The 22,610-nt window shown below is 55.8% G+C and overlaps 9 protein-coding genes across 9 annotated transcripts; 4 read left to right on the top strand and 5 right to left on the bottom strand.

The window, feature by feature from the left end:
* The first annotated feature begins 182 nt into the window (after positions 1-182).
* Positions 183-1,141, top strand: BGZ61DRAFT_453434 (signal recognition particle 9 kDa protein-domain-containing protein). The gene is made up of 2 exons (XM_046246075.1): positions 183-472; positions 583-1,141. The coding sequence occupies exons 1-2, from the start codon at positions 401-403 to the stop codon at positions 949-951; spliced, it is 441 nt and encodes a 146-aa protein (XP_046103048.1). The 5' UTR covers positions 183-400; the 3' UTR covers positions 952-1,141.
* A 321-nt stretch (positions 1,142-1,462) lies between these two features.
* On the bottom strand, positions 1,463-2,915 carry BGZ61DRAFT_494669 (ribonucleotide reductase; the record flags this gene model as incomplete). Its single annotated transcript, XM_046250792.1, has 4 exons — positions 1,463-2,067; positions 2,121-2,454; positions 2,524-2,787; positions 2,886-2,915. The coding sequence occupies 4 exons, from the start codon at positions 2,913-2,915 to the stop codon at positions 1,463-1,465; spliced, it is 1,233 nt and encodes a 410-aa protein (XP_046103047.1).
* A 960-nt stretch (positions 2,916-3,875) lies between these two features.
* On the bottom strand, positions 3,876-5,419 carry BGZ61DRAFT_453427 (uncharacterized protein). Its single transcript, XM_046246074.1, has 3 exons — positions 5,059-5,419; positions 4,787-5,001; positions 3,876-4,727 (listed from the first exon to the last, which is right to left on the bottom strand). The coding sequence occupies exons 1-3, from the start codon at positions 5,131-5,133 to the stop codon at positions 4,175-4,177; spliced, it is 843 nt and encodes a 280-aa protein (XP_046103046.1). The 5' UTR covers positions 5,134-5,419; the 3' UTR covers positions 3,876-4,174.
* Positions 5,420-6,292: 873 nt separating this feature from the next.
* BGZ61DRAFT_589130 (uncharacterized protein) lies at positions 6,293-9,443 on the top strand. The gene is made up of 2 exons (XM_046256564.1): positions 6,293-6,677; positions 6,738-9,443. The coding sequence occupies exons 1-2, from the start codon at positions 6,647-6,649 to the stop codon at positions 9,305-9,307; spliced, it is 2,601 nt and encodes an 866-aa protein (XP_046103045.1). The 5' UTR covers positions 6,293-6,646; the 3' UTR covers positions 9,308-9,443.
* A 622-nt stretch (positions 9,444-10,065) lies between these two features.
* Positions 10,066-11,811, bottom strand: BGZ61DRAFT_478928 (uncharacterized protein; the record flags this gene model as incomplete). The annotated part of the gene is made up of 6 exons (XM_046249060.1): positions 10,066-10,282; positions 10,340-10,593; positions 10,643-11,152; positions 11,361-11,447; positions 11,488-11,575; positions 11,798-11,811. 6 exons carry the CDS (start codon positions 11,809-11,811, stop codon positions 10,066-10,068), a joined length of 1,170 nt encoding a protein of 389 aa, XP_046103044.1.
* Positions 11,812-14,403: 2,592 nt separating this feature from the next.
* BGZ61DRAFT_589128 (uncharacterized protein) lies at positions 14,404-16,066 on the top strand. Its single transcript, XM_046256563.1, has 2 exons — positions 14,404-14,997; positions 15,050-16,066. Exons 1-2 carry the CDS (start codon positions 14,865-14,867, stop codon positions 15,775-15,777), a joined length of 861 nt encoding a protein of 286 aa, XP_046103043.1. The 5' UTR covers positions 14,404-14,864; the 3' UTR covers positions 15,778-16,066.
* Position 16,067: 1 nt separating this feature from the next.
* Positions 16,068-18,068, bottom strand: BGZ61DRAFT_392061 (kinase-like domain-containing protein). Its single transcript, XM_046242842.1, has 2 exons — positions 17,178-18,068; positions 16,068-17,116 (listed from the first exon to the last, which is right to left on the bottom strand). Exons 1-2 carry the CDS (start codon positions 17,726-17,728, stop codon positions 16,267-16,269), a joined length of 1,401 nt encoding a protein of 466 aa, XP_046103042.1. The 5' UTR covers positions 17,729-18,068; the 3' UTR covers positions 16,068-16,266.
* Positions 18,069-18,215: 147 nt separating this feature from the next.
* On the top strand, positions 18,216-19,913 carry BGZ61DRAFT_354805 (S-adenosyl-L-methionine-dependent methyltransferase; the record flags this gene model as incomplete). The annotated part of the gene is made up of 4 exons (XM_046240657.1): positions 18,216-18,392; positions 18,454-18,723; positions 18,784-18,988; positions 19,045-19,913. 4 exons carry the CDS (start codon positions 18,216-18,218, stop codon positions 19,911-19,913), a joined length of 1,521 nt encoding a protein of 506 aa, XP_046103041.1.
* Positions 19,914-20,219: 306 nt separating this feature from the next.
* Positions 20,220-22,153, bottom strand: BGZ61DRAFT_354842 (lung seven transmembrane receptor-domain-containing protein; the record flags this gene model as incomplete). Its single annotated transcript, XM_046240663.1, has 7 exons — positions 20,220-20,878; positions 20,935-21,177; positions 21,227-21,301; positions 21,360-21,723; positions 21,782-21,948; positions 22,000-22,033; positions 22,106-22,153. The coding sequence occupies 7 exons, from the start codon at positions 22,151-22,153 to the stop codon at positions 20,220-20,222; spliced, it is 1,590 nt and encodes a 529-aa protein (XP_046103040.1).
* Positions 22,154-22,610: the final 457 nt, after the last annotated feature.

Genomic DNA, 22,610 nt, shown 5'->3' with positions numbered 1-22,610 from the left:
ACATGACAATAAAGCAACTTGGATTTGAAGCCCTAGTACACGAGAGCAGCTGTATAGTGAGTTGAGTTTATCTCTATAGGTCTCCATAGGGTAGCAAGCTGTCTATTGGCGGGTCACGCACTCCGTCTCCCATTCTGGCAAGTCCTTGGTGGTGTTGTGCCGCCTGCCCCCTCCTTCATCCCAAGCCCCACCAAAAATAATCCCACTTCCAGCCTCAAACCTCACCCACCCAGCGGGCACATCCACGCAATAACGACGAGCCGACGACCGCACAACCGACTGCCTGCACGCGCCCAGCGGGGGACTCACCACGATATCAACCACCGCCGAAGCTCCAGCTCTCTCTCGCACCCACATCTAACCCCCCGCTGCAGCCGCAGCCGCACGCGCATACGCCATAATGCCCTACTTCAAGACGAGCCAGGAGTGGCTCGACCAGTCGGTTGCCCTCCTTGAAGCCAGACCGGCCACGGTACGTCACCGCAACTCGCCATAGCGCTCACGCCGCGCGCAACTCCGCCGGTGCAATTGTTCAGCCTCCTACCTCGCCGAGCGCCCTTGCTAACATGGCCTCTCCCCCAGACGCACATCACCACCCGATACTCCCTCAGAGCCGCCTCCACGCGACCATCCGGTGACGACGCCGGCGATGCTACGGCCAAACCCCCGCGCGGCGCGCTCGTCATCAAGACCTACGACCCCGTGAGCGGCGTCTCCCTCAAGTACCGCACCACCAAGGCCGCCGAGGTCTCCCGTCTCATCGGCGCCTCCCTTGGCCGGCTCGGCCGCAGCATGGCCGCAGTCCCAGAGCCCGCCGAGGAGCCCATGCTCGATGCCCCCGCCGACGCCGACGACCAGAAAGCCGCCCCCGCCTCACAAACCCCACAGCAGCAGCAGCAACCTCAACAAGGAGGTGGTGGAGGCAAGAAGAAGAAGAAGGGCAAGAAATGAGACACGGGTATGAAGAGGCGGTCGAGGCTCTGGACAGATTCCCCAAAGGCGCAGGGCAGACTTTGGGATGGAGTTTATAAAAGGGACAGACATAGAGGGAATGAGCACAATTACGCCCAGCGTCACATTTCATGTTCACTGCTTATGGTCAAGAGGATCAGGCATGGTTGAGATTCTGATACAATCAATATCAATTCTCGCATAAGCTCTTCTGAGCACTACAGTAACATCGTCAATCCATCGCAGTATTATAAAACGTCAATGCTCTTTCCCTCCCTACCAAAATGCAATCCCTCAACGCCTTATGTGTTGGTGAAATCCAGTTCCCAAAACCCAATATGATCGTGATCATGGCGTCCAGCCTCCGTCGGCCTCAGCCACAGATCACTGCCCCGAGGCCCTCCGCATGTACAGTTACAAAAAAGGAAAAAAAAGGGTATATGTTGGTGTGTGAATGTAGCTGACCGTATGACTTCCCGTGATTGTGTATAGGTAGGCAGGGGCATCTAGTTTAGAAGTCGTCATCGAAGGTGAAGTCACCGCCGTTCTCGCCCTTGGGGGGCTCCTCATCGGTCTTCTTGGTGCTGTTGAGGACGCCGGCCTTCTGGTAGTCACCGACACGCTTCTCGAAGAAGTTGGTCTTGCCACCGAGGGAGATGTTCTCCATGAAGTCGAAGGGGTTGGTCGACTTGTAGACCTTCTCGTTGCCGAGAGCGACAAGAAGACGATCGGCAACGAACTCAATGTACTGCTTCATGAGGTCAGAGTTCATGCCGAGCAGGGCGCAGGGCAGAGCCTCGGTGAGGAACTCCTTCTCGATGGTGACGGCATCAGTGATGATGTCTTCGATGATCTTCTTGCTAGCACGACCCTTCAGATGAGAGTGGAGCAGGCAGGCGAAGTCAGTGTGAAGGCCCTCATCACGAGAAATCAGCTCGTTGGAGAAGGTCAGGCCAGGCATGAGGCCACGCTTCTTGAGCCAGAAGATGGAAGCAAAGGCACCGCTGAAGAAGATACCCTCAACAGCAGCAAAGGCAACCAGGCGCTGGGCAAAGGACGAGTCCTTGTCCTGGATCCACCGGATGGCCCAGTCAGCCTTCTTTCGGATGCAGGGAACTATGGTCGATTAGTTTGTGTGCATGCAGTTTTGTGGGACTGGGAAAACATACTGGTCTCAATGGCGTTGAAGAGGTAGGTGCGCTGAGAGGGCTCCTTGATGTAAGTGTCAATGAGTAGGGAGTAGGTCTCAGAGTGGATGTTCTCCATCATGATCTGGAAGCCGTAGAAGCAGCGAGCCTCAGGGATCTGGACCTCGCCGCTGAATCTTTCAACGAGGTTCTCGTTGACGATGCCATCAGATGCGGCGAAGAAGGCCAAGATGTGAGAGACGAAGAACTGTTCGTCGGCAGTCAGGCGGTTGTTCCAATCGTGAAGATCCTTCGACAGATCAATCTCCTCCGCAGTCCAGAAAGAGGCCTCGGCCTTCTTGTACATCTGCCAGATCTAGATGGCAGTTAGCAAGGATGTCCACTGCGGGAGAACCACTTTACGCGTAACCGACGCGTCACATACCTCGTGGTACTTGATGGGGAAGAGAACAAAGCGCTGGGGGTTCTCTTGAAGGAGGGGCTCGTCGATCTCCTCAGGCTTGATGGTGGAAGTAACAACCGCCTTCTCTTTGTTGGTCACATCGATGGGCTTCTGCTTGGTATCCATGCTGTCGGCCAGGGCAGCGATGGCGGACTCGTCGAGAGGCTGGTTCTCCTTGTCGGACGCGTTGAAGTTGAGTTTCTTTACGGGAGACTCCATCTTGAAGTTCTCAATCGCGGAAGCGGCCTGTGGAGGGTATGTTAGTACTCAATGGCATGGAGTTTGGAGAGGCGGTGACGGAAAGCCGCGCTTCAGACTGGGGATGGAAGGATGATGTAACTGACCTGCTTCGAAGGGGTGATTTGTGCAGCCATTGTGTGTGAGGTATTGGTTTGTGAGGATAATGGCAAGGCGAACAAAGCAAAGACAGAAGTTGGCTATGTTCTGAGGTGGATTGAGCGTGGAAAGTGAGTTGTGGACGCGGTGGTGATGGGACGGACGAGATGTGGTATGGGCTGAGGTGGATGGGCTTTTGTACAGGCAACGATGCGTGATCACGTGGCTCGGAACGCGTCGCAGCGTGCCCCCGGACTGGAACTCAGCCAATGGGATGGGCCAGAGGCTCGGCGAACAAGGGGTGGCCGGTACCTTTCGGTGTCTTTCGGGGCGGCGCCAGCGCCAGCGTCTCTAGGGGCATCCACCGGGCGACCAGCCACCGGGGTGGAAGCAGGTACAGCAGGTGCGAGACGCGTAAAGACGCGTTCAGCTCGCTTCGCTAGCTTTTTTTTCTCCCTCCATTGGGACGAGCGACGCATGGGGATGGTGGCACAAACATGATGCAGTCATGGCGCGGACATTGCATCGACATGGGTTCAGCTGCTTTGGTTGGGCCTGCTTAATCAGGCTTGGTCAGACCAGACGTCATGGACAGCATTTATCAATCAGCAATTAGAGACTTAATTGCCCACATTGCTCGCGTTGATGGGTTGCATATGGAGACATGTGGGCATGGCGGCTGCAGGCGGCTCTGCATTTCGGTGGGGTTTGGAGAGGGCATCGGAGCACCTCGGACATTTCAAAATTCCTTGCTGCTAGATGCCTTATTTCGCACTCTAGCCGTCCATGGCGGAACAAAGAGACGAGTCCTGGGGCTCGGGTGGCGCTGTGATCGGCCACGACCGAAATGACGATGCCGCCAGAGAGGCTGTTCCCCGGACGACTCCAAGGCGTAACGGATCGAGCACTGGGGCGCTGGGGCAAAAACCAGGATTGAGATGAGCTCAACTGAGCCTTTAGGCGGTCACTGGGTCGATCAATGCCAAGCAAAGTTATCAGATCTTTCTCTACTATGTATGTAGGCTGTTTCACGTGTCTTTTTCTTCGCACGTACATAGTAGCAGTTACCTAAAGGACATGACTTGGTACTTCGTACAAACATGTGGACATGATGCATTCCAGGCGCGTCTCGACGCCATGGGTCATTAGGAAATCAGTCGCTCGGGCCATCGTTGACTCACACAGGGCCCGCCCTGGCCATCAACATCTACCAGTAGTCCTCCATCCTCCGTCATGCGTTCTGCATGCGCTCTGTCTGCATACCTTGACCGTCCTCCTAAATCCGAATATCCGGCGGCTAACGCCGTTCCCTGCGAGACGATAATTTGGACTTGGGATGGGTCCTGGAGTCTGATCTGACCTCGCCCATTTCCACATCGCGCGGTCGGGCCTTGCTTCGGCCAAAGAATCCCCGGTCCTCGCGGACCCGAGCCGGAACCGGCTCGCTGGGCACTCGCTCGTCACGGCCGTCGCGGCTGCGCTGAGGCCGGTCCGACATGGTTTCGTGCCGAGACGGGGCCTGCGAGGTGTACTCTGGTGGAGTGTCTGTTTGCATTCGATCAAACTCGTCTGGATCGCTGGGATCTGTTGCTGGTAGAGGTTGTCCGCTCTGGCGCAAGTTTTTCTTTCCCTGCTCTCGCAGGTACGCTTCGAGGAGGGCCGCATTTCGGGTGTTTGCACGGAAGAGTGCATCGACGACGTCACCGACGAAGGGAACTAGGCCCACGATGAAGTCGACGATGATGTTGCCCATCATCCTTGCCTTCAGGGATGATGGGAGTCCACCTTCAATCTGGTTGCAGGTCTTCAAGACGATCAAGGCCATGAGAGCATCCAGGACATCACCAATACTGCAAGTTTGAGTTAGCTTCTGCACGGCTTGGCAGACGGTAGATGGGGAATGACTTACGCAGGGACTAGGCCGATGGCGCTGCCCCATCCGAATTGGATGCCACAGCAGTTGAAGAGGGAAAGGTCGAGGCGGTACGCCCGTCGCTTGACCTTGGTCAAGACCTTGGCATCATGCTCAGAGATGCCCGGGGGCAACGCCTTCTTGCGCTTCTTGAGCTTTCCGGATGGCTTTCCGTTGAGTCGGGTCGCGGGCACATGCTCAAAGTATGGATCCTGTAGGTGTCAGTAATACTTGGCAACATCGCGATGCATAATGTATGCACTACCCACCTCTGTTCCAAACTTGTTTGAGATCGTCTCACCCAAGATCTTTTGCGTAAAAAACTTTGCAATTGCTGAAGTCATGGTTGCCGAATGAGTACCTATTGAAGCGGGCTGGCAAATCCAAAGCAGGCGAGGTGCAATGTTTTTTTTTTATGTATCCGGCGTTGCGATGCGCGCCTTTAAAGAGTCGCAAGTCGGTAAGCTGGTTGGGTCAGAGCATGTGCTATCGCTCGTTTCAGGAGGCGTTGCAGACTTTATAGTAGAGCAAAGGCAGCCAGTCTAGCGGTAACGGAAGATCGAAGCAAAACAGGGAAACGGTAAAAAAATCTTTGAGGAAAGCGTACTTTATTGTTGTCCACAATCACGGCCGGGACTCGAGTGTTTCATAGATTCCGGTTTTCTGGATCATGTGCGGTGAGGGAGGCCGCTTTACATGACGTAAGACACCCAACGTCCAGGACCTTAGCTTTAGTTTTGGTGCATAAAAGTCGATAGTGGGAGGCCTGAGGTGGCGGTAACCGCCACAGCAACTTCCGGCAGGTCGCCTCAATGCCCGAAAGCCACTAAAAACCGACCGCTACTGCAGTATCGATGATCGCTGGCGCCGTTGTGCTTGCATACTACGTAGTGGCCAACCGTCATGGACGCTAGGAACTAGGAACCGGAAAGCTTGTTTGGGAGGGATGCTACGCGAGTGCCAGGGATAGAGGAAGCTTGTTTGAGTCAAGCGGGAACTTCTTGATGATTATTGCTATTTGTATATGCGTCTTGCTATTTGCACGCACAACACAAGTACGTCAATACGAAAGAGAATGATCGATAACGCGTTTGATACAGCACTTAGGTGCAGTAAAGATAGTAAGATGAGTTGTCTGCATATTTTATTTGTCTTTACTCTACTCCATCCTGACTTTATTTTAATTTATTTCATGGCCTCAACCGAAGCCTGTACTGTCAACACGCATGGGTTAAGTAAATAGATGAGTCGAACGATGCGTCCCCGTGAGCGAATGTCATGTCATGTGCAAGTGTGTGCGAATAGCAACACCTTCTTTGATTCTTGCTCAAGCGGTGCACCGCCACAGATGCACCGCCACGGTGGCTGGGCTGAAGGCCTCTTTTGGACTAGCCGAAAACGTGGTGAGTCGTTATTCACTGTCCGCACAGTGCGGGTATCTCCACTTCGGCCGCAAACGTTGGGCTTGGGCTTGAAGGAAGGCGCAGAGAGCAGCTAGCTGGCCTGTGATATTATCGTCAAACCTGACAACAACAACGCAGCCATTCTGTCCCCTTGACATCGCCCCCCCCTGCAACTTGCCCTCAGGAAGCCTCGCACCCCCGCACCCTCGCTCCCGCCTCTCCCGATCGCAGATCTCTTCCTCCGCTCGAGCAAAGTGACCTGCGACCCCGACGACGTCGCTCGTCTTTTTGCTTGTCGCAGTTACGCCTTGCGTCATATCAGGTGTTGCGCCTCAACCATGCCCAGCTCTTCCACGCAGCGACACTCTCAGTATTGCCTTGCGAAGTCGTGAAAGAAGACCAAACCAGGTGCCGAAATAGTCTGCTAGGGCATGGGCCGAAGAAATCATCAATCATGACCGGATCACAGATGCAGTTAGAAGATTGTATGTATTGACTGGTGTTGCGCAATAGCCGGTAGCTAGGTACTGATACGATGATGATAGGGCTGGACGACCTCTGCGTCCGCTTCATCATCAACCTTCCCCAGGAGGACCTTTCCTCTGTCGCCCGAATATGCTTCCAAGTCGAGGAAGCCCAGTGGTTCTACGAGGATTTTATCCGTCCGCTCGATCCCACCCTCCCGTCCATGTCGCTGCGCACGTTCTGTCTACGAATCTTCCAGCACTGCCCCCTCCTCGCCTCCTTCTCCGTTGAGAACCATACCAAGGCCTTCGAGGAGTTTCTCGAGTACAAGACTCGAATCCCTGTCCGCGGCGCCATTATGCTCAACGAGGCCATGGACTCGACGGTCTTGGTCAAGGGATGGAAGAAGGGCGCCAACTGGAGTTTCCCACGCGGCAAGATCAACAAGGATGAAGATGACCTGGACTGCGCCATTCGAGAGGTGTATGAGGAGACTGGTCTAGATCTAAGAGCCGCAGGCTTGGTGCCTACCGAAGGCAAACCCAAGTACATCGAGATTGCCATGAGGGAACAACACATGCGCCTCTACGTCTTCCGCGACGTTCCCATGGACACCGACTTTGAACCCAAGACCCGGAAGGAGATTAGTAAGATTGAGTGGTACAAGCTGTCAGACCTTCCTGCGTTTCGGAAGAAGGGACAAAACATCGACTCTGGCACTATCCCAAACGCGAACAAGTTCTACATGGTAGCCCCATTCTTGGTTCCTCTGAAGAAATGGGTTGTCTCCCAAAAGAAGATCGAAGCCCGACGAGCTGCCAGTGGGAACCACGCCCATACTCATCGACCGATTGACGAGGTTCACTTGGAGGATGAGTGGACGCAAACCGACACTGGTGCCGCAACCTCCACCCGAACACCAGCTATCGAGACGCTTGAAGGTGCCACACAAGAACTGCAGCGCCTGTTGAAGGTTCAACCTCCCACTCAGGGTATACAGCCAGCTCCTACCCAGCCAGATAAGGGAAGCGCCCTCCTTTCCATTCTCCAGGCGGGCCCCAGCTCGGCGACAGCACAACAGCGCGGTGCTCAACTCCCGCATACTCCCTATGACCTGACAATTGCGGGGGCGCCTCAGCCTCAGGCCCCCCACCATCATCACCAGGTACCTTCGATCAACACTCAACAACCCCCTCCATCATTCCCGTTCCCACCGAGCCAGGCTGGCTGGAACGCACTCCCGGTGCAACCAGGAAACGACCAACCCTTCAGCCAGCAATATCCTGTTTCTCTTCAACAACAGTATGGCAGTAACCAGGCTACTCTCGTCCATCCTCAACCTTTGCCACCGCAAGTGCAACGGGCAGTCTTCAATCGCAGCGTCTTCCAAGAAGGGTCGCAACCCACGTATCCGGGGGCTTTTGCAAACCCCCAACAAGCGCAGTATAGTGTCCCTGGCCAAATGCCTCCTGGTCAAATGCCTCCCGGCCAAATGCCTCCCGGTCAAATGCCCCCTGGTCAAATGTTACCTGGTCAAATGTTACCTGGTCAGATGCCGCCTCTTCAAGGCTCTATGCCCCGTGACAACTCAAGGCCAGCCCAGCTGAACGGGCAGTCCATGGCACTCCTCAATGCTTTCAAGGGCGGCAATGCTAGCTCGCAATTGAAGGAGAATGCCAGACAGCCCCAACAATATCCGCAAGTCCAGGCTCAGCCCCAGCTTACTGGGCAAGGAGCCGTGGGCCAGAACTTTGGCCAATTATACGGCCATCCCGGTGTGCCCCAAGTCCCGGCGCATATGGCGGGTAACCTGGCTAGCCAGGAGCGAACTCAACCGAGTCCGAAGGAGTTGGCAGGTTCTAGAGTTGGCCCGCCAGCAGATAACCATCGATCCGCACTCCTTGGGATGTTCCGGAAGGCAGAGCCCGAGGCCAGCCCAGCCCAGTCTCAACATCATAATTCTGGACATGCAAATGTTGGCCAGGGCGCCTCTGGCAATATGCTAAGTGAGGTGCTGCGTTCATCTGGTGGTGGTTCTTCCATGCGCGCCCAGGGTCCATCTCGAGGGAGTGCGGATACCAACCCGTCTCTTTCTCTGGATGCTCTGTCAATGCAGCCCAGAACCAGCCAGTCTGGAACCCCCGCTTCGCAGGGCAGGGGAGACTACGCGTCACAATATCCCCAGCCGACGGCCCAGCAGACCCAGCAGACCCAGCCACTCCGCATTCTTCAGCGCGGCCAGAACGATCAGTTCCTGGGAGTCAGCAGGCAAACCACTATATCTCCTCAAACCTCTCCGCGTGGGATGAGTAGTCATCCGCCACCCGGACACTTTGCAAGCCCAGCAGCTGCAGCAGCTTTTCCTGCTCAAGGCGTCCCCAGCCAACGACCTCCGTCTGGACCCGATCAGAAACGCCAGCTGTTGTCACTTTTCGGCAAGCAGTCACCAGGGCTGGAAGCGGGCAAAGGAAAGGAGGTTGTGGTGGATGTACCGAGGTCACGGGGCTCTGGGGCAGGCGAGATGTTGGCCCCTGGAAGCACCTCGGCATCTCGTCGTGGAAGCCAGACGCCCATACCGCCCATGACACCAGCGGATCGGAGCTTCTTGCTGGGTTACCTGGAGTCAGTGACCAACAATGCGTCTCGCTGAGAGTGGCAATGAATGGGAGCTTGTGGCTGTATATTACGGAGCATGGATGATTGGGAAGGACAATATCATTAGGAGTCCAGAGTCCAGATGTCTGCCAGCTGGCTATATGAGTCCAATAACAACATGATTAATCGCGTTGATGGTGTTTTTGTGACTTACTTGATGTGAATGCGACTACTGCTTTTGCTTAAGTTTAGGATTTAATCCGTGTATATCCGGCACTTGATTGTGGTGCAACCCCCCCGACTCTCCTAAGAGCCCCTAAGATGCCGGTCTTTAGGATTTCAGTCCTAGAGGTCCCAAACAATTCCTAGATGTTCCCCCGGGGAAGAGTCCCGTGGCATTGTTGATATTTGTCGAAGTGTTATTGACCAAACCCCGTATTTTCATACCGCCGCATTTCTGACTACTCTGCTTATTTTGCCCCTCGGCTCTCAATCGACGAGAACCTATCTCCCCCTATTACCCTGTCCTTTTCGTGGATACCCCTATTTCAATATTTCGACTGGCATCAACCAGGTTGCTCGAGGGTAGCCCTGGCAATTGATAGCTCCTCCGTGGTAGGCGTTGAAGTAACAAGCTGAAGGGTTGAACATGGGAGTGAAAGACATCGATATCACTTCTACAAATTTACTAGAATGCAGGCTCATATGACGCTGTGGGTTAGCTGCAAATATCTATATTACTATAGATGAATCACAAAGTCGGGTCATTTTCAACATATAGCGCCTTGATATGGCGACGTGGTGTAGAAAACATTAGTGGAGAGTGTCGTCGGAATCATCATCATCAGCGTCATCATCGCCACCGAAACGCTCGTCACCACCAAGCTCCAGCAGCTGAAAGCGATTGGCCATGCGGTTCGTTGGCGGCGTCTTCACAGATGGAGCACTGCTGCGTCTTGGGATCGGTGCCTGGGCCAGGGGTTGGGCACACTCATCAGCAGCCCACTGGATTCGAGAGCCTCGATACTTTCTAAAGCAACAAAAGTTAGTCGGCTGATCAGCCCATCCAGTTGTTATGTTGACTTACGCACGGCTCAGCATGCAGGTCCGTGCAAACATGGCGTTGTGGATCGAGCTTGTCCGGATGAAGCAGTCGGCCTTGATAAAGTCGACCTGGATCACCACAAGGTTGTGGATATGCTCGAGATCCTCGCGTATAGTCTCCTCGGTGTGGTTGGGATCACAGTTGCGGATGACGAGATTGCGGCTGGCTCCTCTGTCGATTTTGTGAGCGACATGGCCGGGTAGCGTGTACTGGCGGTCAGCCCATTTCAATTCAACCTTGCACCTCGTCAGTACGTTTATGAAGAGCCGCAGTAGAGGGTCTTACCCTCTTGTTCTTGATGTACAGGTCGTAATGGCGTGCACGGGCATAGAAGGCTTTAGCATCTTCCCCGTGCACGAACGAGACTGAAGCAAGGCGGTCTCTGTGTTTGATATAGACATCAAGGAGTTGACCCCCACGAATGGCGGCCGTAATATCGGCATGAGTGACACCTTCGGCAAGATTACAAAGATGGATCGTTCTCGTGGCCTGGCGGTCTATCTGAGGATTAGGGGGCGTGGTGCTGAAGACGGTGGAGCCAGCGACTGGGGCACCTCCAATTGACGAGTCAATGGACATAGACGCGTTCTCGGAGAAGGAGTCGACCTCGTCCCAATTACCTCCATTCCGATGTCCACGTGACGAGCTGGAGTCGCCCCGAGAGGCATGTCGTGGGCTGCTCGAGGACGGTGCTTTGGAACTCTGATTGCCTTGCCCGTTAGGGAGGCTAGCAATACCGTATTCCTGTGCAGCTGCTTGCCTTTCTTCTGCAGATGGCTCTTCGTTGCTCAAGATCTGTGGTCAAGTCAGGAGAGAGGACTTCCCAAGGGCAGCGGCCTCGACAGCATTGGTGCAGTTGGTCGCATTCCTTAGTAAGTTGGGCCACCACGGAGAAATGCAACGCGGCCATGTTCTGTGTTATGCACCCCACACAGAGACACGAGTTCCAGCCACCCGAGGATTGAAGTGCGAGAAGAGCAGAGGGAGAGGGTGGGAGACGTACGGCAATTGTGCCCTCATCAATGCCACCTCGGAGCAGGTTCTGGCTCAGTCGGGCTAGAGGATAGGCGCATGAGTTAGCCCGCCGAATCTAGGACGGTTGGGAGCGTAGCAAGCGGCAACAATCGTACCATATTGGCGGACAATCTTGACGAGGCTATCGTACTCAGCCTGAGAGATGCAGACGTCGGCGGGTCCATGGGCGTGAGCTCCAGGAAGCTGGGGCGAGGGGTCAAGGTTGGTTAGTTGAGAAGCGATTGGCGGGTCGAGGCCGTGTAACGATGATGTGACGGTTGGGACGTACAAATTGGGTCCTGTTGCGCGCCCAAAGTCAGACCAATTCCCGTCGGCAGATATGCCATACTACGTCAGGCGTATGACGCCTGGTGTATGGCGCCTGGCGTATGGCGCGGCGGCCAGGTTTGGGGGGAGACGACTCACTGAACTGAAGCCATTCCGGCACGGGTACGATTGTGATGCAATGAGGAGATTGGTGGCAGGATGATAAATGGCAACAGGCATGGAGCGGGAGAGACAGAGCAATCAGAGACACAGGTACGCAGGGCAGGTAAGGTAGGTACAGCTAGTAGCAGCCTCAGGGCCAACTCCAAACGGGCAGCCAACCAGCCGACGAGAGTAGGCACAGGCAGGTAGGTAGGTGACCAGCCAGAAGTGCGAAAACCAACCAGCCAGAGCAGCCTGATGCCGGCCAGCTGCCAGCCAGCTGCAACAGCCCGTTGCCATCTCGCTCACGTGCTGGGTAGCTAGGTGCATTCTACGTCTAGGTATCACCTGCCCGTCCTGACCCGTCGGCTTGTGGCAGGTACATTGCCTGGTGTCTCATCCTCCAAAAGGAAGGTTGGCAACGTACCTTACCAACGTAGGTAGGTAAGATAGTTGTTGCAAAGAACGAGATATCGCCAAGATAACTCGGCGAGTCTGGCTATAGGGTTGCCTGGCGAGACGTCCCGATGATGCTAGTGGAGGCCAGAGTAAGGGAAGAACAGGTCCAGTTGAAGACGTCGATATAGCATCGTCATGCCCAATTTGCTTTCCACGGTAGTCGTTGTGGTTTTGCAGTCTTCGGTGCGCATCCCTCCCGTCGACGACCAATTCGGACTGGTGGGATGCGATCTTTAAACAAAATAAGGTGACCCCGGACTCCTCAGGCACAGCCGCCGCTCATCTCGCGCTTGTTGCAAAAGGTAGCAAATGCCTCCTCTTTACTTATTCTTTCCCCAAACGGGTCGCCTTGGGGGGGTCAGCGTGCGTCCAAGTGACTAGCAGAGCCAAGCTGACATGGGTTGGACTCGGCAGAAGGATATGGGGTGGTGGGAATTGAGTTGGGTTTGTGTCGTATTGCAAGGAATCAATCTGGGAAAAACAAGGCAGTACGAATATCTAGAGATACGATGGCTTGATTTGATTCACTTGAATGCACGCATTAACTCCATCCATCAGGTCGCTCGCAGGCGACGCAACACGATTTGGTTTTTTCCAGCGGTCAGCTGGGGCAAGGTGTGCCAGGCGACTGGCCTTCAAGCAATGACGGGATATTTCGCACTGAGACATGGTCAGACACTTGTCTTGAGGCGTCTTGAGCAGCCGGCGGGGGAGAATAAAAAGGGGAAAGGAAACGCTGCGTGCATGCCGCGGCCTTGTATATACGAGACATCAGCCTACGGAGCGACAACAAACACGGACCCCGAGGACCACACGGTCCAGAATAATCTGGGGGACGTCATTTTTAGCATCCTCCATTGTGGGAAGGAAAAAATAGGCCAAGCCCCTTCCCTTGGGTAAAAAAAAATGCCATTCTATCAATGGAACTCCGTCGGCATCCGGCTGGGAGGGAATACCTGGCCTGCTGCTGATAGCGCATGATGGGCGAAAAATTGATGGGGCCGTGAACTATTTTTAGCAAAAGAAAGGAAAACACGAGAGTGATGGTAACCATCTCACTCCCACCACTGATGGTCACCTTAGCGACGGGCACTACGACATTTCGCCTCCTCTCAGTGGCCGAGGGACTATTCCGGGCCACACACCACCGACAGAGAGTCCAGAGAGACAGGGGGAGGGACCCTCACTGGCCTCAGCCCCCGACCGTATGCATGTGGTGTGCATGTGGTGTGCAATGGGGCGCGCTGAATAGCGGCTGCAGCGTTGATGGTAAGCCGGAGCGGGCTGAATGTTCTGGGCCTGGGGCGTGAGGCTTGGGGCTTGGAGCTTGGAGCTGCAATGTGTCGTGTCGCGCGCTGTGTTATGTGTGTTATTTGTGTTATTTGTGTTATTTGTGTCATGTTGTTGTTACTTGCTTCGTTCGTCGAGGGCACGGCACGCGTGGTCACTCGTAATAGTGCCACCACGGGCCGAGACAACGAGAGCCAGTCCAGTGGATTGGATGCCGGCTCGTCCTCCCTTTCCTCGTTGGCCTCGTGTCTCGTAGCGTGTTCCACCGACGGTACCTACCAAAGGTAATACTCTGTACTGGCTGCGACCACGCCTCGCCCACCCAGACGGCGTAGCGATTGCATTTAGAACCTGGCCTCATTTTTTACGAACTGACTGGAGCAAGCGAGTGGCCAACTCGCCTTCCCCTGGTCCCCTGGTCCCCTGGTCCCCTGGTCCAATGAGCAGAGAGCAGCCCGACGGCCAGCCCGTGTTGGGACCCGTTGCGATCCTGTTCCCGCTGATGTCTTGGGCCGGGGAGCGTGTAACAAGCAAAGACAGTGGGTATGGTATAGGGGGTACCTGTGCTTTGGTGGGGGCAGCCCGCGAATTTCGCTGTATCCGTGACACCCAAGTTAGTCGAGACTGTGGGATCTAACAAGTACCTACCTACCTCTAGGTACTAGGTAGGTAGATATCCTGTGGTGTGGGTGGCCCTCATCATTCATGATGATGGACGTGGGCCATGAATGGGTCCAGTGGCTTCCAGCGGGTGACTCCAGTGGACAGCCCCCTGTGGTCCTGCTGGTGGCTCTGCAAGCCCCTGTCCCCCCCTCCGATCCCGTCCAATTCTTGTTCCTTTCCCCCCGGGCCAAGTCTAGCCTTCTCCCCCCCCCCTGCTCCGCCAACACAACGCAACAGGCCAAGACGCTTTTTCAACTCTTCACTCGTTCGTTCGTTCGTCAACCTGGCTGCTCACTCTTCCTCGACCTCGTCTCCGTCACCGTCACCCAACCGACAGACAGACGCCATCGAGCCCCGTCCCTCGCTTTGGCCTTTGCTCTTTCTCAACACTCGCTAATCACTTTACGCCGCTCGCTTTTCCCTCCGTCGACCTGTCTGGCTTTGCTTCACTCACGCCGACACCACCGCGTCACTACTACTCTCGCTTGCTCTTCCTCGGCCTAGACTCGCACATCACCATCGAGTTTCATTCAAAGAGGCTAAACCGCCATCTCGACACGCCTCCCCTTGGCTGTCATCATCACCGACTTCGTCCGATTGCCACGACGACCACCTTTCTCTCCCGTCCCCAAAAAAGCCCTTCGTCGCCATTATGCGTCCCACCGGAACCCTCCTGCAACTCGCCGTCTGCCTCTCTTCTCTCACGCCACTGACGGCTGCATGGCCTGGATGGCTACCTCAGATGGATAGCGTCGTCGTCCTCCGTCGAGCTGATTCCTCTAGCAGTATGTTCAGACTTCCCGCTCGACACGTCCCTCCTAACTGACCCCGATGTAGCCGCTACCGATGCCTCCGAGACGACAAAGGGTTCTGGCAAGGGTGTAACGACGAGAAACCTCAACACCGCCAAGGTTGAGGAGACTGGCACGAATACCGACACCGCCACCGAGACCGGCACCGCAACCAAGAAGTCAAAGGCGACGGCCACCGGCAAGAAGGGCAAGACGACGCATGCCCCCACACATACCAGCTACAATGTCGTTGACCCTGCCGGTGGTGTTACCATGCTCACTCCCATCACCACCGCCCAGCCCACTCCCCTCTACATGATTGGCAACTACATCACCTTTGGCTGGAACTACACCTCGCTCCAGGGCACTCCGACTGCCGTTGATGTCCTCGTCAGTTGTTCTACTGCTACCGAAACCTGGACTCTGACCCAAAACATGACCTTTGAGACCAAGGCCGAGTTTGTCTGGGATACTGCTGCTGAGGCTACCGACGCTAACCAACCCCTGCTGGTTGAGTTGTATACCCTCATCATCAAGGACTCCGACGCCAGTATCACCGATACTGTCGACGCTGGGTACCTCGCTGCCTACAGTGGACTCAAGTTCGGCCTCTACACCGGCAAGCCTTACACTCCTCTGTCTGAGTGGTCGTGTGTCGGCTGCAATGCGGCCCCCCCTAGCATTGATCGCCATGGCGTGACCATGGCCCTGACTGTCAGCGTCATCACCATTGCCTCCTTTACCTGGTTCGTCACCGGCCTCGGCTTGCACTGATTGTCCAATCCGCACTTGTTTTGGGAGTTCATGTGTTTTCGATTTTATCTTATATATAACCGGGGTTGGTTGTCTTTGGGTGGGAAAGCATCGAGTGGGTAATTTCTATTTTTTGAGTAACTGCTATTTATTTTTTTGGTTTAGCCAGGACAAATTTTGCAAATCTTCACCTGGAGGCGTTAGCAGATGGGATGTTACAGGATGGTACCGCGAAGGCATGGGAAAACACTGCAGTTGGATGGCTCACGATCTGGTCGTCAGACAGTACAATCATGTAATGATTCTATATACATCTTAATCTCGTTGCTTTGTGGGCTCACGCGAGCCCCTGTCCTAAGCTATATCGCCTCGTTTTGATATGCAATCAACTAACGCCGTGTGTATCACCCATTGGATCGTCTACATACAATCTGTAAGCCAAGTTAAGTCTAGTAGTCGGGGTATATTTTCCGTAGATGCATGTAAGATCTTGTGCTCTCAACAATCATTTCAGACCATGCGCAGGGTGAATCCTGCTCCCCTCTCCTCCCTGTCCCGGTTTTGAAAGATGCCGCTCAAGTCGGCGTCCCCGAGTGAAGCGGCCTGGCCTCCTCGGGCAGGAGCATGGGGTTCATGCCGGCGCCGCCTCTCCTGGCCGGCCTTGCTAGGGAACGTCGGGAACATGCTCTCGGGTTTGGGCTTGGGGTCCTGGCGGAAGTACTCGTGCTGGAGCATGTCACGGGCCGTCGGCCGCCGCGAAGGATCCAGGGCGAGCAGATCGCTCAGCAGGCCGGAGCCGGCGGTCGTCAGGTTGGGGAAGCGGGCGCGGACGACGGAGCCCACGGAGGCGGCCGTCTTCGGGAGACGGAGGGATCGGGCGTTGGGCAGGCGGCGGAAGCCCGGCCACGATTCGTCCGAGGGCACGCCGCAGAGCTCGAAGATCTTGGAGAGCTGGTCGACCTCATTCTTGCCCTGCAGGAGGGGTTCGCGGGTGAGCAGCTCGCCGAAGATGCAGCCGACGCTCCACATGTCGACGGCGCCGTCGTACGTCTTTGCGCCGAGGAGCAGCTCCGGGCTGCGGTACCACAGCGTGACGACGAGTTGCGTCAGCTTGGGCGGCGGGTCGCCAACGTACCGGGCCATGCCAAAGTCGGCAATCTTGAGCTGGCCGCGGTTGTTGAGGAGCAGGTTGGATGTCTTGAGGTCGCGGTGGAGGATCCAGTTGTCGTGAAGGTAGGCGATGCCTGACGTCAGCTGGAGAAGCAGTCGCTTCACCTCGGAGGAGAGGAATGGCTCGGGCATATCCTCAAGGACGCTCCTGAGATCGTGTTCTACGAACTCGAGGACGAGGAAGAGAGAGCTGTGGTTGAATTGTCAGTTTGACTGGAGGTGTCATGAGCGAGAATCTGAGGACGACTCACTTGTCCGGTCGTGAAACGTCGTCCCCCACGACAACCTCCTCCATGGCCACGATATTCCGGTGCATACAGTCCTTGAGGATTTGAATCTCGCGGAGCCCAGTGACGGGCAACCCGCCACGGTCCGCGGGGTCCAGCTTCAGCCGCTTCAATGCGACGATGCGGCCGGTCGCTCGCTCCGTCGCGCGCGCCACCCAGCCGTAGGTGCCCTCCTCGATGTCGTTGAGCTTGTCGTAGTTCTCCACGCTCCTGGACTTGGCCCAGCTGCCGCCCTGGAACCGCAGTAGCTTCGCCGGCGGGGCGTCGTCGGGCTTGGATGTCGATGCGCCGGGTTCGGGCGTGAGCCTGCGTCGCTTCGAAGGCCGGCCATCGTCGTCGACGCCAAGGGAGTTGGCTTGGTTCTGCGCTGCGGCTTGCTCCTGAGACAGCTTCTCAGCCTCGAGCTTCTGGGCCTTCTCGGCCTTCTTGCGCCGCTTCTCTTCCTTCTCTCGTTTGAGTTTGGCGTCGATGCGGGCGTCTTCTTCGGTGTCTGCCCACCGCGACTTGCTGGACATGGTGGGCGCGGAGGTTGAAGGTGGACGGAGGACGGAGGACGGAGGACGAGTGTGATATAAGAGGCTCCTAATGGCGTTAGGGCGGCTTTGCAATGTCTTGGGCGGCGCAGGGGAACAATTGCGTGGACTGAAGTTGGGAACGACGTCGGATGTTGATGAATGCGAGCGAGGCTGGGATCTTTCTGACTGACAGCCCTGACAGCCTTGGACGGTGGGGTTACGTTAGTGGCTTCAGCACCCTGCACCCGCCGTGTCCAGGGGCCTTTTACACGGTTTACAGGGGCTCATCGCACTGCGCTGTGGGGATGTCGTACATGGTAGCTGAGAATTTAGGCCTGCTTATCTTATCAGAGCTCAAACCTCTTTTGGAAAATGGCCATTGAAGCTCAGCACCTTTCACGTGTGAGTGTAAAGAGGATCACCGACGACATTCCGTTTAGACCCGATGCAAACTGCCTCATTATAGAAGCGTAACAAATCTGCTATGATGAGGCCTTTCATCGCACGCTCAGTCTTAGGCCTCGCCGGTGGCCGCTGTGCCCACAGGTCCGGCCTCTTCACCTCGTGTTCGACCGCAAGGAGCTTCTCATCCACAGTATATCGACGTCAGACCGAGAGGACCTGGTCGACACCGCTGGCGAAGCAGCTCTTTGAGGCTATTTCGGTATGGAAGCCTCTATAATCAATAGTAACCGCTGTGATCGAGGCTAACTGTCCGTTCCTAGACCACTGGGCCTGTCCCCTTGGCTAGCTACATGCGCATGTGCTTGACCGGCGACCTGGGTGGCTACTATACCGGAGCAATTGCCGATGGGCGAGACCAATTTGGCGTCAAGGGTGACTTTGTCACGTCCCCCGAAATCTCCCAAGTCTTTGGCGAGCTGGTTGGTATCTGGTTCATTGCCGAATGGATCAACCAGGGACGCCCCAAGGCCGGCGTCCAGCTCATCGAGGTTGGACCGGGTCGTGGCACTCTCATGGACGACATGCTTCGGGTACGGCTCGACAGATGTCATGACTCTCAAGCTATGGCACTGACTAACGTTGTTCCGTAGACCATCCAGAGGTTCCCTGCCATGGCTGACAGCATAGACGCTGTCTACATGGTCGAGGCCAGTCGCGAGCTCCGTGAGGCCCAGAAGAAGCTCCTCTGTGGCCCGGACGCCACGTCTACTGAGTCCAAGGTCGGCTCTCACAGCGCCAGCAAGTACAACCACCGGCCCATTGTCTGGACCGACACTATCAAGTCCATCCCTTACGGTTTGTGGTCCAGTTCTGCGTCCCCGTCGCTGGCAAGCTGACCATTTTCGGCATAGAATCTAACAGGATGCCCTTCATCGTTGCTCACGAGTTCTTCGATGCTCTTCCCATACATAGTTTCCAATCTACCCAAGTTGAAGCCCCTCCACCGCCGCCACCTGGCTCTCCTGCAGCCGCCAAGACGTCTTCGCCATCTGAAAATGCCCAGCCGACAATGGAGTGGCGAGAGATGATGGTCTCGCCAACACCGCCCGGCGTCACCCACGCCGATCTGGGAACGCCCAAGTCTGAGCAGCATGAGCCACCGCCAGAGTTCCAGCTGATCCTCTCCTCCGGCACCACACGGCATTCGCGCTTCGTTCCCGAGTCTTCGCCGCGGTTCCGGAAGCTCAAGCAGACGCCAAACTCGCTCATTGAGGTCTGTCCGGATGCCTCTATCTTCGCCACCGACTTCGCAACCCGAATCGGCGGCTCCGCCCAGCACCCTAAACCGACCCCCAGCGGCGCCGCTCTCATCCTCGACTATGGTACTTCCGACACAATTCCCATCAATTCTCTCAGGGGCATCCGCCAGCACAAGCGAGTTAACCCCCTCTCTGCCCCGGGCCTGGTCGACCTTAGTGTCGACGTTGACTTCACTGCCATCGCAGAGGTTGCCATGCTCGCCAGTGACGGCGTCGAGGTCCACGGCCCCGTGCCCCAGGCCGACTTCTTGGAGCTGATGGGCATCCGGGAGCGGGCGGAGATGCTCACCAAGGCACCCGGTGTTGATACGGCCACCGCTGAAAACATCGACAAGGCCTGGAAACGCCTTGTTGACAAGGGTCCTGGTGGTATGGGTAAGGTGTATAAAGCCCTAGCCATCTTGCCCGAGAACGATGGCCGCCGCCGACCCGTTGGATTCGGGGGCGACGTTAACGCTTGATCCCAATCTCCTGGCACGTAAGGATAAGAAAAGCCAGTTTAGGAGAGTGAAAGAATCGGGAAGATTGTATCATCATGTAACTGTGTGATATTGCCGTTGCCACCCTGAGTCGGTGGCCCTGTACATAACCATTTGATTCCTACCTATCCCGATCATATCACGCACACCAACCCTCCTCCCAGGGACCCAATGTTATAACACAACATAATCCCCAATCCATTCATGAATGCTATATGAAAACCGTGACTATACAAAAAGTGCGCAGGCCAACGACCTAGCGCTTATCCCAGAAAGGCTGCTACCGTTTTATTTCTTTCGTACAAGCTTCGCGTCTTCTTCGTCGTCACTGTCATCGTCCGAGAACTTGTCGCCGTCCTCACCAACTGCAAAAATGGTCTCGCCGTCCAGAGACTCGCGAGGAAGAGGTCGGTTCGACCTCTGCTGGCCACCAGCTTGGGACGTTCCCGCAGCCGAGGGAGCGTTGAAAGGCGGGGGCTCATCCTGTCGCTTGCCAATCTGAGCCTCCTCATCGTCAGAGTCCTCGCCAGGGACTCCAATATCACCAATCTCGAAGTTGCCATCGTCATCTTGCGCAATCTCGTCACTCATAGCGAATCGGCGGTTGTTGGCTGTAGGGCGCCAGACATAGGCAACCCACGCGACGTCGGCGAAGTACACCAAGTTGAGCCAGCCGTCGAGAATGAACCATCTGGTCTTCCAGTGGAAGGGGACGAAGTCAGGGTCGTTGACCGACGCGAAGGTGAAGCTGTTGAAGAAGAAGAAGGCGAAGATGACGAGGATGCTGATGAGGATAGACCACCACAGTTTCTTATACATGGCCTCCTTGACATGCTGCTTTCGCTCCTTGAGATCCTTGAGGGTCAAGTTGAGCGAGTTTAGGGTCCACACGTAGAAGGCAGTCAAGGTACCGGCAAGGGGTAGCACGATGAGGAGAACGAAGGGACCTGAAGGCTTGTAAGCGAACCGAGCACGCTCCGAGACACAAAAGATGGCAACTTACCAGCAGTCTCGGGAGTAATAACGAGACTCGTAACAGAGTAGACGAGCCCAAAGAGGAAGTGGGCGGCAGCGAGCCACCGCACATAGATCATGGTCCGTCCCAGCGTGTGCTTGACCACACCGTAGCCCATGCAGACAATGAGCAGCAGGAAGAAGGAGAAGGAGTTTCTGGCAGCGTTGAGGATTCCTACAACGGTGAGGAAGACCTTGGCTCCGATGTTGGAGCCGTGGCGGTTCTGATAATCTTTGCCATGTTAATAAGGAATCGGCAACAGGAAACGAGGCAGACAAACCATAGAAACCCCAAGTCAGAACCATCTCAACCACCAAGAAGACCAAAATAGCCGTGATATAGTTTTGGACAGCCACTGTGTGACGATTAGCAACTGTGCGCTGACGACTTGATTGGACAATTTGGGTACTCACAGATATCGTGCCGATGCTGGTAGTAAAGGAAACCCCAGTAAACAGCGAGCAGGGCATACAAGATGGTGATGCCGCCGTAAAAGGGAAGCTTGGGGATCTGCGTAGCCTGAAGCTCGCCGTAGGCATTGCGGAACTCGACAACAGCGGAATATTCTTCGGTGTTGTAACCGTCCGTGACAACACAGTAGTATCCGGTCTTCTTGATAGCATATTTGACGGCGCCAGGCTCCTTCAAGTGGACAGCCTTGGTGGCAATGAGGTTCTTGGACTTCGTAGAGGCATCGGATGCCAGGACGAATTTGCCAACGTCAGTCTTGTTGCAGTTGCCGGCCTTGACGTAGTCGTCGCTGCAGATAGCAAGTCGCTGGATGCGCATCGAAGGTCAGTGAATGGACCCAACTCGGTAAATGGGGGATTCTCACGTTGTAGCCGAGCTCGGTATCCGGAATGCCGACCAGACTCCTGTCCTTCCATTCGAAAATGACCAAGCTGGTCATGGGATCTTTGCCCTTGGCGGTGGTGTTGAGGAACTTGACGAGGATGAAGGGGTCGACAGGGCCGCCCCAGTTGCTTCGGCTGTACATGCCTGCTGTCTGTTAGGCTGCGATACGGGGACACAGTCACGGTTTAGCAAACTGACCTGTGCAGTATTCTTGGTTGCCCTCTTTGTTATCCTGTAGCGGAGCATCGTTAGCATGCGGGTCGGCGAGTATCGTCTTCGAGATGAGGAGTCGTCAGCTGCGTACCAAGCCAATTTCCATGGCCTGGGCAGTCCAAAGGGACATGCCCAGCATGAGGAGTCCCCGGAGGAACCTCATCGTCGACGGCGAGGGGGCGGTGGTGTTGCGGGAGCTTCGGGTGGCGGGCGCAGGCAGCGAAGATATGGAGGGATGAGTAGGGGTCGCAGGGTCCGGCGGGAGCTTCGAGACGAATGTTGATGCGGCGTCGCAAGAGACCTAGGCCAGCATGACGGGTCGGGCGAGGCAGTCCTCTTGCAGAAAGAGGGAGGATTGGGCGGGACGAATGGGTGCGCGCACGAGGAAGACGGCGAAGAATCGAGGGCGGGCTGTGACTTGTTTCAAGATGTAAGAAGGAAGCTCTGGACAGCGATGGAGATGGGCTGCGGATGGTTGGTGGTACCTGCGCTACGCATACGTAATTGGCTGCCGGTGATGCCAGGTCAGCACGCTTCTGGAGGGAGTGATGAGTGGGTCTGTCTCCCGCTGTAGCGCCCCCTACGAGGTACTAGTA

The sequence above is a fragment of the Ilyonectria robusta genome (assembly GCF_021365365.1).
Source record: "Ilyonectria robusta strain PMI_751 chromosome Unknown BGZ61scaffold_12, whole genome shotgun sequence".
Taxonomy (NCBI): domain Eukaryota; kingdom Fungi; phylum Ascomycota; class Sordariomycetes; order Hypocreales; family Nectriaceae; genus Ilyonectria; species Ilyonectria robusta.
Note: the sequence above shows the minus strand (reverse complement) of the source record. Positions and strands in the feature narration are given on the sequence as shown.